This window comes from Ptychodera flava, chromosome 3 (genome assembly GCF_041260155.1).
Source record: "Ptychodera flava strain L36383 chromosome 3, AS_Pfla_20210202, whole genome shotgun sequence".
Taxonomy (NCBI): Eukaryota; Metazoa; Hemichordata; class Enteropneusta; family Ptychoderidae; genus Ptychodera; species Ptychodera flava.
This window is the reverse complement of record NC_091930.1, coordinates 6,868,074-6,887,927: the sequence shown is the minus strand read 5'-3', so window position 1 is coordinate 6,887,927 and position 19,854 is coordinate 6,868,074. Positions and strand designations below refer to the sequence as shown.

Genomic DNA, 19,854 nt, shown 5'->3' with positions numbered 1-19,854 from the left:
CGGCAAATAATGGATTCAAGCAAACTTCGCACTTTATAATGTTCTCGCTTTCGCCTCGTACATAATGTTGTGCAAAGTTTCCTTTCATCCATTATGACCCGGGAGGGGGCCTTATTGCTAAATTATAGGACAGCTGCGATAGATTGACGGGTGTTACATCAATGCCAGCTTAAATACGGACGTGGTTACCTTGTCGGTTAAAACTTCACGAATTTGAATTCCACAGCATCCAACTAATGAAAGTGTAATGACCTCTCATGCTCCTTTGGGTGTATAGTATATGGTTCCCCAGCAGAAGGGGCACTCCGATTGGAAGGGTATTAATGTGTAACATATGACATGCCCCACGTTTTTTTTTTGTTTACTTTTTTAACAATGTCTAGAATTTGACCCCTGTTTTTCACTCTAGCATAGCTTCTTTTATTTTAACCAATCTTGAAATAGGCACTTGGACAATCGATTCCTGTTATTTGCAGACATATAATTGCCTCTGTGAATTGCACTTTCTCTGTACCAGTGACCCGACACATTTTGCATGTCGTTTATGAAAACACTATACTGAAGGCTGGGTGAAAATAGTGGAGTACGTATCAAGAAGACCGCCTCTCACTTCAAGATAGAAAGAGCATGTCTGAAATGATCAATTCTTGAACTATGTGGTACGTCGTCTCTATTGCCTCTTGCAAATCAAAGCTCAGTGTACAACAAGTGTTTTGGCAATTTAACGCAATTCCAAAAGCAGCAAAGTGAAGCAACGCTTTCTAGAAACAATTTATATATTTTGTATGGCCTTACCGTCGTGGGTCAGTATTTATGCAACGTGCGCTGAGAAAAGGTGGCGTTCCAAAGTAGGGAACAACTTTGCTATTCGGGTCACCACCGTGAATGAATAATGACCTGTGACGTAAACGGTCACGCCACTTGTCTGTGTTATTCGCGTGGCGAAAACAAAATGACATTTCGCTTGTGTCTGTGACAACAAAATAAACTGGTGGCGTTCCTTCTCGAAAAAAGAGTCCAAAACCGGTTTATGTCAACAGGCTTAACTTTCGGAAACCAAAGGAGAAAATATTGATAATATAAAATTACAAAATATCGCGAGCAAACTCATTCATATAAGCATAAATAAAAGCACAAATACCAATAGGTAAATAGCAATATATAGAAACACGCAATTGATGTACAGTGCAAAAATTTTCACTACAGTAGTGTTGGTCTCATCACGTACAGCACATGTCAGAGTAATGGAAATTTCACTTTGTTTTGAAATATAACGTAAATACCACTTTTGTTAGTACATGCTGTTAGTTTACTAAGGAAAATTATGCTGTATCATTTTCTTTGTGATAGCATATGTTGTAGGTGACCGTGACAGTGAGCAGACAATAATGATTCGAAGGAAAACATGTTTCCGGTCTACCTTAGTGTTTGACATACATCACATAGAAAAACACGTTAAAAGTCGTCCTTGCTATGCTTTTATGCGGATTTTATTGCTCTGTGATAAAATCAAGACTTTGATCAACTCCATATTTCGAAGAAGTAGGAAATTGATTTAGACTAGAGAACACCATCGGCTGCCAACGTCAAATTTCTTAAAATATTCTTTTGCAAGTCTTCGCTGCACACCGCTCTTTGATTGTACTATATATTTCCAACCGGGATATCCTTGGTAGCGTTTCAATAGAATGAAAATAGTTCAAAGCGCACCTGAAGTGAAATTAACTTACAGTACAGTAGACTACCAATTTGTAGCCCTCTACGATGGACGATGAAATACATTTGATCACGTTTTGGTAGTGTTCTATCAATCTCACATTTTAATTCACCACATGGGAGAGACTGGTTTTGTATAGGGATCTGTTTCACTTTTATTTCCTGGTATCAGAAAGAGGACAAAGCCTAGATGTAGACAGCTAAAATTTCACTTTCTTTTTTTTTTCTTATAATTATCAGTTTATCCTAATTGTCGATTGCCCCTCCCAAGAAAATAATGACGGGTGTATCATGCTAGCAGGGCACGCTTATCCATTCCTGACACCCGGTACCACCACTAACTATCAGTGGTTCAGGATGGTCCTACATAACTTTGTAATTCATAAATGTCCCATGAACCTGGTAATGTATTACCTTGAAGCTAGCACGTGCTAGCATGATACACCCGTTTATTATTTTCTTGGGGAGGGGAGTAACATGACGAACACTGGGCCCGATCCTCGCCATGGAAAGAAAAGTGTTTTTTTAGGGGCCTTCAATAGCCTGTTTAAAAAAGTAATTTGACCCTCTAGGATTTTGTGGTCGGTAAAATTGATCAGTCCACCCCGCTTACTACACAATGCACACTTCCATAACGGGTTCGTACATGCACAACGCGGTGGCACTGCATACGTACGTGTACGGGCCGCACTTGGCTATCGGTATGGTATAACTATATTCGGTCGACAGTCAACCAAAATGTCTATTGCGGGTACAGTCATTTGGGAAGCATATAAAATTCATTTTTAGGCTTTCTAGTCATAGTTTATAAAGAGTATTCCTCATTCTTTCACTTTAAATTCATTGGAAACTGTATCATTGCAAAGCGTACACAACACCTCATTAATATTAATGAGTTCTGTGAAGTGCGTGTGAAAAATAAAAAGACCCCCGCACCACCGCATTCTGCTTCACGCGGGATTTGAAAGACCGACCGGTGACAGTTCTGCTTTTCAACGTGACAGAGGCGTGACAGAATTTCGGCAATATGAAACTGTGGAGCTAAGGAACGTCGGATTTCGCAAATGTGAAGCCGTCGTTTCTGGTGCCAGATTTCGCAGTGCCAGGACGTGCAGGTATGTGACGTTGCAGCGAGCTGCGGCCTGCTAACATCGGGCGTACCGCGTACCGAGCAGAACAGGTAGATTTGAAGAATTTGAATCATCGGCGTGGGTATTGTATCGCGGAATCGCTTTCCAAGCAAACAGGGCTTCAGCGTTTACAAGCACAGGACGAAGAAAGATCGTGACAGACCACAGCAGGCATACAGAAAGAGCAGTACGCTCCAAAAGTAAGTGAAACTGTAGTAGGTCTGATCAGTGAAGCGAACTTAACCGTCCTGTTCCGCGAAAATCCACAGTCTGCAACCAACATGTCCGCGTCGTCAGATGTGTGTCACGCGGACGACATTCTCAAAATCATTGGAAATCTCTTTAATGATCCTGAGCTCAGTGATCTATGTCTGTGTGTCGACGGCCAGCAATTTCATCTCCACCGATCAATCGTGTTTCCACAGAGCGAAGTGATCAGAACTCTGTTTGAATCAGCTGACGACGTGATCGGCGGTGACCTTTATCATCGGGCGAATGAGGTCAACCACAACTCCTATTGCGTTGATCACATTGCGGACTTTTTCCGGTATTTTTACACGGGCAAGCTCAAACTTACCGTCGAAAACGCCGTGCCAATGATTCTTCTTTCCTACCAGTACAAAGTCAAAAATCTCGCTGTCGCCTGTCGCGAGTTTTTGAGGGAGTATTTGGATGATTCCAGCGCAGACGTTGAGGTCGCCTTCCGCTGGTATTTGGATCAAAACTTGCGTGCCAACAAACACCTGAAATATATTGGGGAAATCTGCTTCAAGACCATGAAGCGAATGCTCGGGAGTGTGATCAACTGCCCCACTGTCTGGCTCGGACTCTCCTTCGAGGACGTTTTTACTCTCCTGAAAAGCTCAGATGTGACCCTAAAGGACGAATACAGCTTATACATGGCCGTGACAAGATGGCTGCTCAACGAGTACCAGATAGGTAACGACAACGAAGCAGAACTTAGAACGAGGTTGGCAGAGTTTCTCGAGTATGTGCGATTTCCCATGATGTCTGTCGATCAGCTAAATGATATTCAGGTGAGCAGGTTGCAATCAAAATAAACAAACACACATCATCATTAAACACAAACATCACAATATGAAAATACATGTAGATGTCTAGGTAGGTATGGCAGTTTATATTATAGAGAGAGAGAGAGAGAGAGAGAGAGAGAGAGAGATTCAGATAGATATAGTTTAATAAACAGACCATGATGAGGAAAAGGATGATTGTTGTTATGATTCTTATTGTAATGATGATGATGATGATGATGATGATGATGATGATGATTACGATGATCTTTCGGCGATTGACTTCTTATTTTGGCAATTGAATGTTTTGTACACTAACATGAAGTTATATTTTGTTGTTAATACAGACGATGAATATGTGTTATTAGATATATTAGTGATTTTCGAATACATCGCTATCATCAAGAGCCGAATAATGTGAACGCAATGATGGTAAATGCAGCAGGAGACATTTTGCTTTTCAGATGGCCTTGACCAGCAATATCAAACAATGGCCATACAAAAAGTTGCGGATCTGTAAAAGCAATGAGGCAGAACCTTTCATAGGTCACAAGAGGTTACAGGACTGTTTGACAAATATTGTTGACATTAAGAAAATGTTGTTTTCGCCTTTGTCAACTTGAATGTCAGCAGTGTCTGTAATCAGCGTGCTACTGTTATTCTTATGCGATACTAATATCTGAATGCATTCAAGTATTAGTGCCATATGGGAGTACAACTTAATCACTAGTGCAAGACAGCCATATTGGAATTGTCCACACATGACACACACAATTACACAAAGCTGGCGTGTGAACATTTTAACCCTTTGAGGGCTGCAATTTTTCCCACCAAAATTATAGTGTACGACATTTTACCAATTTTGTTAATTTTTCTTTAATTTTTTGACAATTTTGGACCAAATGAACATCGCATTTTATCGGCTTCAGATTTTTATCAAAATTGTAACAAATATTAGATAAAATTAACTGGTGTATACACTGTATATTTTGATATAGGTGACAAAAATTGACTTTTGCGCTCAAAGGCTTAACGCCACAGTCTGTGTGACCATTGTATCTAAATTTGTGAATATTATGTAAATATTAATTATCATTTTCATATCATGCAAAATCTTCTGTGGCTAATTTACACTGTATCTGCTAATTTACACAATATCTGCATTACATTGTATTTCTTTCAATCACTTACATGATGAACCAGTCTATGCGACAGAAGTTATTCTCTGAACACAATGCGGATGAATATTTGCAGAATATCATTCTCAGATCTGCTCTTCTTCAACAAAAAAACAATACTGAACAGGTTACCAATATTTTATGCCTCTTTTTCATCTCTTTGCAGGAAAACTGTACCCTGTTCAAGCACTTCTCAGCATTATATGATGCTCTATTTGTTGAAGCTTATAGGTACCATTGCAGCAGAAACCCAGTGGTTTCGGAACATCCGCGATTTCAACAGAGGAATTACACCGGGTGCCCAGTGAAGCCCCTATTAGCAACGTTGAGCCGCTTACAGGAGGGACGCACTCAAAAAAGGGGACCTCCGCCCAAAGGTGGGCCTGGGAAAGGTGGAGACCAGCAAGGATCCACTGGCGGAAATGGTTCCCGAGGTGCTGGCAGTGGCCAGGGACCCGGTAGTAGCGGCAGTCCCCGAAATTCAGACAGTCAGCAACGAACCAGTGATGGAAACGGACCCAAGGACACTGACAATGGTCCACCGTCCCAACGATGGCGCCAAAGACGTTGACAGTCAGGAGTACGAACGCAAAACAACAGTCCCAGACTCCAGATGATGGCCAACGACCGATTCATAGTAATGGTCCCGAAAATCCCAACAATCCGCAAGGAACAAGGGATGGCAAACGGTCCCAGAGGTACTGGCAATGGTCACGAAACCAGTGATAGTGATGGTGCCAAAGTTGTTGACATTCAGCAAGTACCAAGGCAAAGCAACGGTTCAAGGACTCCAGGTGATGCCAAACGACCGATTCATAGTGATCCGGGTCCCGAAAATGTTGACAATCAGCAAGGAGACGGGGGTGACAACAGTTCAAGGGATACTGACAGTGCCCTATTGCCTGGTGATAGTGGCACTCCTGAAAATGTTGACCAGCAAGACACCAGGGATCACAATAATCACGGATCAAGCTACAGTGATGGCCAAGAAAATGATGACAATCAGCAAGCAACCGTTAATAGCAATGGTTTCAGTGGCGCTGATCATGATGCCCAGGGACAGAGTTCCGAAAATGACAACCGGCGTAGACCAACAGATGTCAAACGGCCTGGAGATATTGCCACAGGATCTGATTATCAGTCTTCTTTGGGTGAAACATCGGGACACGGAGCATCCTTACACTATACTGATATGTCAAATGCGGAAGTGTCTAGATTTAATGGAAACCCAGTACAATCTTCGGAAAACGCCGCAATCAGTTCAGACATGGATGCACAGATCTTTGAAGATTTTACATTCAACATCGCAGCGTACCCAGACATCCAGCGAGAAAACGGTGACCATGACTATTCCGAATATCAGGAAGGAACCATTGGTAGCGATACCTTTGAGAAAGAACTGAGCCGACAGCAATCTCATGAACATGATGTTGGAGGAAATGGACATAGTAATGATGATACTACTGTCACTGAAAGTGGTGTTGACGAAGAAGGGAGAGCCCAATCTTCGCAGACTACCCCTGTATCGTCCCCTAGTGCCGCGGGGACAACTGATGGGGCTGCCAACGGCAACCAGTCTGGGAGGGAGGGCAAGGAGGGTGGAAAAGGAGGCAAGGGAGAAGACGAGAAATACCGATAGGAAGGTTGGAACGGGGGAGAGGTTGAGTAATGAGCAGGTGAGGAAGGGGATATGCGTTTAGATAATGACATTCAAGAAGATGCGACTTATGGTTGTAAAAACTGACTTTCAGCATTGTGTCAATATGGCGGCCTTGGTGATTCTCAAAGGCATGCGAATATAATCTGGTACAGAGGTCACCTTTGAAATGCTACCAATGTAAAGACCCTCTAGTTTTACTTCAGCATCTAAAGATGGCGGACTTAGACATGTAGACACAAGAGAAAATGCAGAAGAGAGACAGCGTTACATGATTCATCGAAAAATGTTGCTCGCCCGCTCTCATCGCCAACCGAGTAACCTCCAGACATTGGATACGTTCCTACGTGAAAATATTGTGTGCTTTATCATAGGATGATAATCCACTGATGAGGGATCATGTATTAAGCTTAGCCTATGCCATTGTTTTACTGGTCCGTATCATTGTGTTCATCAAACTCAATGAAAAAATAATTGACAAAATTTTTGCCAACTTGTTACTTTTTGTTTCACCGAGGAAGTCACAGACGCTCCAATTCATATTCTCATTGATATAATAGGAAGAAAGTATAGCATTGTTGGATAATTTTGATCATTTGCGTACAGTGACGAAGCATGAGAAACCTAGATTGAAAGGCGAATAAAATTAGGGTGTTCTCATTCTAGTTACCCCTCCTAATTGAATGGTACATCCCTAAAGATAGGTGACCAAAGAAATGTCCTTGCCACATAGTATGTGTCGATAACATCTGTCACATTTAGGACACACCAGGAAACATTTCGCATGTTTCCCGATTCTGTTACAAAAGTCAGTACTGATTGTTTTTAGATATAGTTGTTCAAGTATCAAGAAACGAGGTATCCTTTTCGATCAAAATATCGGCAACAACCTCCTCGCCCCCAACCGAGTTCATAAAACTTGTTTCAAAAGAATATAGTCCCTTCCCTTTAGGAGGGGACGTCAACTCTGAGACTCTTTCAAATTTTATTTGTTGTGTTTTTTGATTATGGTTCCCTGCTGTAGGGCATTAAAATTTCAAGTTTTCTAGTCTGTCCGTTGTTCGCTTTTGCAGACGTGTTAAATTTATAGTTGGAAATTGAATGGCATGTTAAGCCAGGGCTTTAAATCATTTTTGACGTGACTTTTATAGAATGATTGCAAATATTGCGTGTCGTATCTATCATAAAAATGCTGCATAGATCATTGCAATGCAAATAAAATACCACATACTGTTGTGTATTTCAATAAAACTTCGCCAATATTGCTTCGATGCTTAATTCTAGACATCTGTTACAACGTTCTAGAAATGTAATTTTCTCCCGCCAAAATTGTAGTGCAAAATTTTACCAATTTTCATGAATTTTTCTGTAATTTTTTGATAATTTTGGACCAACTGGACATCACATTTCATTAGCTACAGTTTTTTTCTCAAATTTTGGCAAAAGTCTGAGAAAAACTGACTTGGGTTTATTTTATAAAGGAGACAAAAATAGACTTTGGCGCTCAAAGGGTTAACCGCCATACTGTACTTCAGCAGACGTTTTCACTTTTTTGATGTTCAGCATTATGTTCGTTTTTATGATTCCGTGTTTGACAACATAATAGATCATCGATAAATTGTTGCTTTGGACGAGCGAGACTTTCATGCGTTGGCCTCCGTAGGACACACGTCTATATTACAACGTCACTTGTTAGTTTCAAGGAATACAGCGATAACAAAATGAGGAAGTCGAAAAAAATGGAACGAGTATTGAGTGGTCGACACTAGAACTGATAAACACGTAGATTTTTGGCGGGAAGAATTTAAGACATTTGTGTACTCATTCAGATGCAGAAATGTGTGGTTAATCTAAAAGCCGGCTATACAGAGCCGGAAAAAATAATTCTTTACAAGTTGTTGTAAAATGTGTTTAAAACGAATTCATTCTTGCAGAATTTCAGATTGTAGTACAAATTATAAAATGTGAAAAACAAGCTTTTGGTTCGATTCTTACAGCCGACATCAATGTGGTAAAAATTAAGTATTTCTCTAATATAAAACTTGAGTGTTGAAAACTTTTCTGTGTGTTTTGGAACCTTTTATCTTCAAAGACCTTTAATGGATGCAAAACAAAAGGCCTTATTTGAAATACAGACAAATTATATGCATAATTTCATTACGTTCTTTGCCATTAAAACATTTAATTCAATATATTGAGTCTGAATCTGTCAAACCTTTCTTGCATCTCCCATTGCAGGGGAACACGATTGGAACTAATTTGGGAGAATTGATTTTCATATTTTTTAAATTTCTCAAAGTGTTCGGTGCCGTATAGCTGAATTTTGCAATATTACTAATTACTCATAAAAACAAGTGTGTAAGGTGAAAAGAAAAGCAGGTGAGATTACATTTGCAGATTAAACAGACATTACTTTACCATCCAATTATCCCAAATTATTCCCAATCGTGTTAGGGGGTACTCTTTGAACACTGTACAGTCGGATCCCGAATATGAGATTTCTGTCTAAGAAATGCATGAGCAATGCATTGAGACCTCTCCAAGCAAGGCTTTTCCATGTTAGACTGGTGGTTTGTTTGTTTATTTGTGAATATTGATTTGTAAACACCCTCATGGTGCTCGTCCTTGCTGAAGGGCCAACAGAGTCACTTTTTTGTAGTGCACCGTTCGCGGGTGAGGGTTTAAATCTTTGCTAAAACTATCTTCAAGGAAGCCTCAACCATTCTTTCAAAGTCAAGTATGAAAAATCAGTGGAACACTGAGCAAATTTTGGTGTCATATCGGGTCTGAAACAAAATGACCCAAACCTTACCGATAATTGAATTTCAAAGATGCTTGCAAGCCCAAAGGGGAAATCAAATTTTCGAATTTCACAAAACAAGCCGATGGAAACTTTTTTAAAACTTCACAGGCTTCAAATTGAGTCCAAGCAAACAACAGACTAGAAAAAAAATATTGCAACGATTTATTTGTCTTGACAAGTGTGCCTGAAGCGTGTTTTACCACAAGTGATAGCTTGTTGCTGCTATGAATGTTAACGTGAAACAGTGACCCCTTGCCTTTATAAAATTTGCCACGTGTAACAACACGAGAGCGATAATCCATTTCTATCTTTCAACGGCGCGGCTTTGGAGTGACTCCGCCACGACAAACGCATTGCACTCTACTGTTGACACGTGCTCGGCGGTGGCGCTATCTACCGAGGTATGTTTTCTTCGAACCAGTTACGGTGTAGATAACCGTGTTTATATCGGTACTCGAAAATGACGGATGTGGGATAAGAATGAAAAACGAAACGTTTACACATGAATGGCAAATTAAAGTATGAAGGTCAAAAGGGCATGACTGAAATCAACTTGTGGTGGGGGCATGCGCACGGCATATTGGGGTTAAATGACAGGTGGAGGTAACTATGATGGATCCCAAACGCCCTTCTCCCCCCTCCCTCCCCCGCTCCCTACCTCAACTTACTGTTAAAACACACTATCATATCATGAGAAATGCAAAATCGTCTTGTTCTTTTGTTGCAATTTACATCTCGTGACGTCATTCATTTGCGGATTCCCATGCCAGTGATATACAGGTTTCTCTGGATTCGGGCGGAGCCCCCCCCCCCCTCTTCTCCAGATGAATACGACCCTTTTTGTCCTTCCTGTGAATTTTCGCACTTTATACCAATCTCAATTGTTTAAATAAAAATCGGCAGACTTTTAATGAATGCGCTTTTCTACAAATATTTACATTTGGTTATCAATACGTGGCAACTTTCGCGTAATAACCAGAAATTGGAATATCCCAGACGATATGAAAGCTCTGTAGTATGATGTGCATTTGCCTATGTAATCTACATTAATGTTAAAACGCAATGCTCACTGTTTTGTCTTCAAAGTCTACATAAGCTGTAATTATGCTGTCGCCGAATAATTTTGAGTGCCCTGGAATGACTCTATCATCATAAATTGATGCAACTTGCTTGAAAACGTCATTCCGTGCATGAAGACCCTCGTCACACAATGACGTCACAACGTTCACTGGTGCAAAACCCATCAAACACTCAAGCGAACAAACCAGAAAAAAATCATTTCAGTTTTGCTGCTGCGTAAAATGAACGACCAGGTGTAACAAACTATCATGCATAAAATAAAATAAATGTCGTTTGACGTGTGTCTCATATTTGGCAACTTGACCTTGACATTCCGTCAGTGTTAAAGTCATTGTCTTCAAGTTGTCTTCCGTCTGACCGAATTGCCAAAATGATGTTTTTTGGAAATGTTTCAGTGATTGAATGACCTTGAAACTCTTCTCTGTCTGTCTGTCGATTAGTATTTGTCTGTCTGTCTGACTATCTCAATATCTCTATTCAATATCTCTATCAATCTCTCATTTGTCTGTGTAGTGTCGGTTGAAAAATCTGGCCGGCCGACTGCTATAGTATTTCATCATGTGCCGTTTGGCTGGCGAAGTTTATACATAGGTGAGAAAGTAATAAATTTCAAAGAAATTGTAACATTTCTAGCATCTTTTTAGAATTATTAAGCAATTAGACCAGGGTCTGTTCTTTTACCATCGCTTCAATAAATAATATTAGCTCCGCTCCGCCGACATGCCGATTAGTTTGTCGTTATCATCAACACCTGCATTAAACATAAATTTATAATATATCGAAGATGACGTGTTAATCCTTGTGATGTGTCAGAGAACGGCTGATGCCAAACAAATTGGCCATTGAAAGGTTGTCAGGATGGTGCAGTGCTTCAAGGGTTTTATTGGTGTCAATCGTAAAATATTGCGGCGAATGTCAACCCCTGTGACCCTACGCACACATCGATAAGTCCCGCGCAGACTTTCACAGTACAACGGACGGCGAAGCTCTGAGGGTGACCAAAGGATTCCTTCCGCGGTTACAGTCGTCCCACGGAAACAATCGACTTCGAAACCCGCAACTTTAGTTTTGAATAGCGATACTGAGCTGACTACATCATCAAAGTTTGGACACCCGACCGAACACCATCACGATGAGGATCAGGAGGCGAGTGTCTATTATTTATGGGCTGGCCTGTTTTGGAGCGTCGCTGTATTTTTACGTCGTAGAGTTCACATCAGTGATTTCAAGCGGAACCAGTCCTCAGATTCGATGTATGCGCAAGAACTTACCCAAATACGTCGCCAGGATCTACAATTGAGCCATCAAAACGGTGTAGAGGGTGATTTTGTCGAGCGTGGAGGTGTTGACGACAAAAATGGGAGGCTCGACTACAATTTTGCGCTTGACAAAAATATCGGCAGAGGACGTTTATTACAGGCCGAGAGCCCGAAGGGTGGGAAGAGGACAGCAGTACTTATCGTCGGACAGTGTCGTACCGGATCGACGTTCCTCGGAGAGTTTCTGAACCAACACCCCGACTTCATGTATTGGTTTGAGCCGTTTCGCGCGCTTGAGATTCTACCGGTAGACTATAGGTTGAAACTGAGAGGCGCGAAAATGCGCGACGCGTGCATCAAAATGCTATCCGAGATATACACCTGCGACATCATAGACGCGAACGGAGCCTTCGAGGCTCTTCTCAGGTGGAGTCTAGCTTACTCGCGAAGCAAAGCTGTTTTGAAGCTAACGACAGCGAACGAAACGGGTTTTTCTATGGAACATCGCAGCAACGTCACGGTTGCCGATCTGAAGAACACGTGTGCCAAATATCGACACTCCGCCGCAAAGGTAATCCGGCTACAAAGTCTGTCTTCACTACAACCGCTGGTGTCCGACCTTGATTGACTTTGAAGCTCATGTTCCTGGTTCGGGACCCGAGGGCTCTTCTAGTTTCTCTTTACGGATGGGTACGGAACGCACCGCCGTAAATAAGGCACTGGAGCGTCATTCGAGTTATCGCTCGCCCGCTGAGTACAGTGATTACGATATCCCGATGCTGAACGCCGACTTTGTAAAGCAGTATTGCGATTGGATGACCCTCAACTTCGAGAAAATATCCAACCCCGCCGATTGGCTGAGAGGCCGTGTGAAGATACTCCGTCACGAAGATATTTCCTTTGACCCACAGGCCAAAGCAGAAGAAGTGTACGACTTCTTGAAGATTGGTATACACTCTGACGTCACGCAGTGGATACAGGAAAACACGAACGCCCCGCTGAAGGCTCGCTACGGAGTCATGGAGACCAGGCGGAATTCCAAAGCGATGGTTTATACCTGGAGGTATCGGACACTCTTCTCCGAAGTTGAAGATGTTCAGAGAATATGTTCGGACGCGATGGCTGTTTTTGGATACAGGAAGCTCGATTCGCTCGCTGAATTGAGAAATCTATCAGTTCCTACGATATTGTGACCTTATTTAATGTGTTATCACCGTCCGTCAATTTTGAAACGAATCATAAACATTATTCGGTGAAAGATCATGCCAGAGGTAATTATAGTCTCACTGTCAAAAACGAATTTTCCGCGGCATGTTATTTTATTTTTCATGATGTCAATGATCTTTTGATATATCCTTTCATATTTCCTAAGAAAAAACAAACAAACAAACAAACAAACAAAGTCAGGAAATGACAAAGAAAATGGCGCTTTTGGTGACATTTTCTGCTACCGATGCTGTTCGCCAAGTCCTGAATTCTTCAATCACCGTGAAACTTGTTGCTAACATTTAGAGAAAAGGCAGAGTCATTCAGCGAATTTCGACTCGCTCAGCTGCGCATGCGCACGACAGCGATGCAGCAAACTTGTGAATCCTTACTATCAATCAATTTAATCTCACTAGGGTCAGAAGAGATCATGATTTACGGGGACTTATACCATATGTGTTCTTTGAGATTTGTCGATACCAGGGGCCTAAAAACCCTGTTAAACGTACTACCAGGTGTATCGCCACTTTAATTCATCACACAATTGTCACAGCTGGTGCGCGGAATCGTTTTAATACATTGTGTCAAAACGTTTTGGTTTGCGGCTCAATCATAACAAATCAGTAAAGTAAAGGCTTTGTGCACTACTAGTTGTGCCAGAAACAGTTAATTATCTTTGAGTGATTTCAGCAGTTTGAAAATGCGTTAACTTTCACTAAACGAACCTGGCATGGGCAATACAGTGTATTCCAAGGCAAGCGACATTACATACATACATACATACATACATACATACATACATACATACATACATACATACATACATACATACATACATACATACATACATATACGATACAACATGACGTAGACAGACAGACAGACAGACAAACACAAAGACACTGTAGACAGACATAAAGACGTAAAGGTATTATAGATTTTCAATACACATCGACACGCAGACCGTGGGAAACTTTCTGTACCAGACAGAGTATATTGAGTTTTGACATTTCTGGAGTATCGTTTATTGTTTTTTTGTTTCAATCAACGGCATGTTATACGTTGTCTCGATATCTGCAATCCCAGACTCGTATCAATCGTCTCGGTTACAAAGCAGAAAGTACAGACCGACGATAAATTAATGGCCCTTTCATACTTTGATTTTCACTTTATTGCATAACAACACACTTCGGAAAGTGCAGTATAGCAAGAACAAAACTAAACATTGCATAAAACATTGTTGTCTATGTCTTTACCTGCAGCTGCTGGGGGAAACATAGTGTTTGTAATATATTTCATGAGAGACAGCGTATTATCTGAAGTTAAAATGTACAAAAACTTATCTCTTTCATTTAAACTATCAAATATAGGATAATACAACTTCATTGAAGAAAGAGATCTTCTCTATCACTATTATATTTTTGACACTTCATTAAATAGTGAAATTCATCCTCAACGGAAGACTTACAAAATTTACAAATCTGGATTCAGGCGGAATTCTTGGTTTTGACCTTCTGCCCAACTCGATTTGTAAACAGTGATCAGAAATACGAAGTTTTGTGACCAATTTTTCTACAGCGTAAGTTCTTGATATCCAGTAAGTAATTCTCTAAACCAAACTTAGTTTTAAATTCTCTGTACGTTCTGAGCTTATTATTTCCCTTCCAAGAGACTTATTATCATTGTGTAAATCACTGTACCAAGAAACTTGATAATGCTTGCGTAAGTTCTGGACATTTAATAGTGGCATTATGTTGACTGAACTGACTTAACATTTGAAAACAAATTGACTTTAATGAAAAGGTGTACTACGGCGCGCCAAATGTTTCAAAAATATTTATCGTCATAGAGTAAAAATAAACTGTCAAATTTTCTTTCTAAAAAGTCTTAAACGTGTATGAAAGAGAAAAGTTCTTTCGTCCATATCATTGCATTTTATTAATGTACCTTTTCATAAAAATAGCATTCATTAGAAAATACGTGTCATTAAATATTTGAATGTGTCTGTACAGATAAAAATGACGTGCAACCGTCTTTCTCGATTGAAATAAAAATTCGATGGAATTACGGAAGAAAATAAACGAGAAAAGTATTACCGCAAAAAGGGCAGAATGTTATGTAATGCTTAATTGTAAAATATTCTTTAAACCGTAATGAGAAGATAAACTGTTTGCAAAATTTAGAAATACCACACTCCCATACTTATTGACGTACACATACACGTGTATTTGAAATAAAGGTGCAATGAATGCTGATTATAAGGGAAAAACGAAAAAAAAATTAAGCACACACACAAAAAATATTGAAATGATTAAAAACAAAACCACAAATAGTACTTGCACTACTACCAAAACACAAAATGAATCACCATCAGGTCTGACTAAAAAAAGAAAGAGAATCACAATTGAAAAGTCGACCGAGATCGCGCCGGCGTTGAGGCTGTAAAGAAACCAAAACGAGGTCAGCTTGGAAAAAAAAACCACAGCGAGGTTACAAAAAAAAAAAAAAAGAGGTTACCAAAAAAAAAAAAAAAAACGCAGTAGAAAAAAAGAGGCCCGTTCGAGAAAAGAAAACAGAGTGGGACACCCCGCAGAAAAAGCCCAACATGAAAATTGAATAATTGTCAACGTCATGATTGCCAGAGGCTTTTGGATTATCACACTCGGATGTTGGACAAGATATTTGGGGTATTTCAGCGATAACTCTTATCTTCTAGTCTTCAATATCATCTCATGGACGTCCAAGTTACCGACACGTCCCATTCTATATTAAACAGTTACCAGTTTTGGTTAAAAGTGGACAAACACTCGTGGTGGTTCGTCGGCTGCCAGCGTTCCCCTCACACCAATGTACACTCGAGATGGTAAGCCAGCGGCCGGCGGTCCCGTCACTAGTACAGTCACAGGGAATGGAGTAATCTTGTTGTTGTTGTTGTTGTGTGTTGTTGTTGTTGTTGTTGTTGTGTTTGTTATGTTGTTGTTGTTGTTGATGATGGTGATGATGATGATGACGATAATACAAAATATTAAACAACAATGTGTCATTCCTTGCTGTTGTTTGTCGATGTTGTAGATAATTGTAAAAGAAAACTGTAATCGTGACCAAAAACGACGTAGGTCGCCCAACGTCACTCCCGTCCTATTATACAACCAAGGGTGGAATCGAGATGCCCCTGATCAAGGCTCATCAGCCACCTTCAAGGCCCAGAAAAAACACCCCATTCACGAGCGATCGATTGAAATGTGCTATCATAGGCACTGAAATTTATCTCACTGACCTAATTTGGGCTTCACTTGAACTACCGACCTGCAAACGAGTGGAAAAACGGCGATTTCCAAGTCGTACCCGGTCAAAATCGATCACATTTGAACTTCCCGGTCGATGGTGATGGGTCGGTCATCACTGGGCATTTAAATTGACCAATTGGGGGCCCTGTAAAGGCTGCTTCGGCCAGCCGATTGTTTATGTTTCAATGCTCCCTGCTCGTACGCGTACGTGTAACGTTCAAAAGTACGCGAAAAAGAAGAAAAACCTTCATAGTCATGCAGATAAACGGATACTTACCAACTCTTTGTCAGGAAATCTGCCATTTTACGTCAGGATATACTGTCGATAGTTAGAGCGTACACTTCCGGGTATTTGAATTTCCCCCGTTACAAGGATACAAGCGTAGTCAACATCCGGGCTCGTACTTGAGCGAGTGTACATTGTCGTTGTGAATGAGTATTCCAGGTGATAGTTTACAGTAAATGACGGGTTGATTTGTCATTGGTATCCATATAAGTATTATTCTACAAGAATGGAAATTGAATGAAGTTGAGACGGCGAAGTTTAAACTGTAGTGAAATTTTGCGTTGAGACAAGCCTCCTCATGTATTAGAAATGAGAGCTGGCCGAAGCAGCCTTTACAGGGCCCCCAATTGGTCAATTTAAATGCCCAGTGATGACCGACCCATCACCATCGACCGGGAAGTTCAAATGTGATCGATTTTGACCGGTACGACTTGGAAATCGCCGTTTTTCCGCTCGTTTGCAGGTCGGTAGTTCAAGTGAAGCCCAAATTAGGTCAGTGAGATAAATTTCAGTGCTTATGATGCCCTGCGTACGATGCTGTGTGTTCCGCTACAGCTGATAGCCCCGCCCACCACAGCCCTGCAAAGACCCGTACGTAGAGTTGGTGACTTCAAATCCATTTTGGACTTGACGTAAAATGCCAAATTACTGCCGAAATTCAGCGTTCTTGGGCCCAAGTCGTATCCCTGCCTACCTCAGCTACTCGATCGCTTCCAAAAATGCCAGTCTTTTATTCTTTTTTCGTAAATACCGTCGATGTCGGCAACTCTCTCGGTATCCCTGCGTACGTACGCAGTGTACGCTGTGTGTTAGGAACGCACACAGGGAATGCACAGCGTACACTGCGTACGTACGCAGGGCTACCGAGAGAGTTGCCGACATCGACGGTTATTTACGAAAAAAGAATAAAAGACTGGCATTTTTGGAAGCGATCGAGTAGCTGAGGTAGGCAGGGATACGACTTGGGCCCAAGAACGCTGAATTTCGGCAGTAATTTGGCTTTTTACGTCAAGTCCAAAAATGGATTTGAAGTCACCACTCTACGTACGGGTCTTTGCAGGGCTGTGGTGAGCGGGGCTATTAGCTGTATCGGAACACACAGCATCGTACGCAGGGCTATGCTTATGATAGCACATTTCAATCGATCGCTCGTGAATGGGGTGTTTTTTCTGGCCTTGAGGTGGCTGATGAGCCTTGATCAGGGGCATCTCGATTCCACCCTTGGTTGTATAATAGGACGGGAGTGACGTTGGGCGACCTACGTCGTTTTTGGTCACGATTACAGTTTTCTTTAACAATTATCTACAACATCGACAAACAACAGCAAGGAATGACACATTGTTGTTTAATATGTTTTATTATCGTCTCATCATCATCATCAACACAACAACAACAACAACAACAACAACAACACAACAACAACAACAACAACAACAACAACACACAACATCAAGAAGAAGATTACTCCATTGCCTGTGGTACAGTAGGCCTACACGCCGGCAACCAGCGATCCCCTCGCTCTAAAGTGTAGGGCCGCCTCTCCCAAACCATAGACAGTCTGTGCCCAAACCCCAACAAAACGATGGCTAGCCGCTAGCCCACGGTTACGTGTCGTTCGATGCACAGCGGCCGCCGTGTTTGTATGCATAGTAAAATTGCATACCTCGCAGCGCGCAGCGGCCTCGTTCTGCATGGCAGGGCTTTGTGTTACCGGCGTGACACGGCCTCCCGTAACGCCGGTAACACACAGCCCTGCCATGCAGAGCTAGCAGCGGCCGCTATGTATCGAACCACACACGTATCCCGTGGGTTTAGCCTCTAAACGGAGTGTGGCGAAGGCAAAAATACTCGGGCTGAGACACTCTGTTTAAATTTAGCTCTGGTGGCAGGGCTAGGCTGTGAGTTACCGGCGTTATAGGCCGGTAACTCACAGCCCGGGACTCACAGCCCTGCCACCCAGAGCTATGTATAGGCTACTGCACAAATATTGTAGCTCCATATATTGGACTGTGTGGATATAAAGATTTCTGCAATGGGGATCGACATGTCGTGTATGTGCCGGTCTAGCCCTGCGAGTATAGTGAGAGTGTCTGGCGTTGCGAAGGCCGGACACTCGTCGCCATACTCGTAGTCGTAAGGCTTGTACAGTTGCGTTGCTCGTCTTGTCGAACACGGAAAACGATGGACGTTCTCTCAACAAGCGGCAGATTTCTTCAAAACTATTCATTTTATCATGATTTGGGTGATCTTTGAGGATAGACGAGGAATAACCAAACAACGAGGTGGTTTATTATCATGGTATTTGAACCCGATGTATCGAACCACACGTATAAAACTGTGTAGAAATCATATGGGCCAAACGGCGATGACAGTACGGCTCGGTGGAAGGCCTGCAGTGGGCTCCCTGCCATACCGCGCCTAAGGCATCGATATGTTCGCAGTGTTGCTATGAAGGGTCATGGGTTGTACGTCTCGCTCGTGATCCGACCTGTGGACTGCCTGAAATTGGCTCACTTAACTTGACTCTCTGGAACTATTTACTGTTAACTTGGACGTTCTTTAGGTGATATTGCCCACTTCATTTCATCAAGTATGGTTTAAAGTAGAGCAGGGCCCAGCCAAACAGAGCTAGGTTTCAAGATGTCACGTTGTCACTGAAATGCTCAATTAATATTTCGTCAAACATTGGAGTGTGTGGTGATCGGATTCCCCGCTGTTGGGGATTCATCGATCGAAGGAAACGTGAACCATGAGTTTTTTGAATAAAATAATTGTAATTTCGAGCTTCTTGGGTTTTTTTTTCTGTGGCGAGTGCTCGTTTTTTTTCTTTTTTTTTTCTTTTTTTCTTTTTTTTTTTGCTGTGGCGAGTCCTCATTTGTTTTTTTCTTTCCACAGGCCCACGCGTTTTTTTTTTGTATCTCTGTTCATGGCGTTTTTTAATTTTTTTCGTTTTTATTTTATTTTATTTTATTTTTTTGTAGATGAGATCCACTTTTGTCTAGAGCCATCACTGCCGAATTTTTTCTCCGATTTTCTCTCTTTACTGTCAAAGCGGCTGGTGATTCATATTATATTTTGATTATCTATATACGTTTATTATGAGACGTAGTGCTTTTTAATTTTCGTAAGTACATAAATAATTTTATGTATGCATGACTTTTTTTGTCTGATTCTTTTATAATGATTTTCTGTATGTGTTTCACATTTTTATTTTTTGTACT

General features: G+C 41.3%; 2 protein-coding genes across 3 annotated transcripts; both read left to right on the top strand.

Annotated features, from left to right (window-relative positions):
- Positions 1-2,625: 2,625 nt before the first annotated feature.
- Positions 2,626-8,902, top strand: LOC139129466 (kelch-like protein 24). Of its 2 annotated transcripts, none has more exons than XM_070695098.1 (2): positions 2,626-3,883; positions 5,222-8,902. In XM_070695098.1, exon 2 carries the CDS (start codon positions 5,669-5,671, stop codon positions 6,692-6,694), a length of 1,026 nt encoding a protein of 341 aa, XP_070551199.1. In that variant the 5' UTR covers positions 2,626-3,883; positions 5,222-5,668; the 3' UTR covers positions 6,695-8,902. The 2 variants fall into 2 exon arrangements, with proteins under 2 accessions (XP_070551199.1, XP_070551198.1); XM_070695097.1 differs by having other exon boundaries at positions 2,988-3,883; positions 5,222-5,669.
- A 3,638-nt stretch (positions 8,903-12,540) lies between these two features.
- Positions 12,541-13,047, top strand: LOC139130310 (carbohydrate sulfotransferase 1-like). Its single transcript, XM_070696066.1, has one exon. It carries the CDS (start codon positions 12,541-12,543, stop codon positions 13,045-13,047), a length of 507 nt encoding a protein of 168 aa, XP_070552167.1.
- The last annotated feature ends 6,807 nt before the right edge of the window (positions 13,048-19,854 follow it).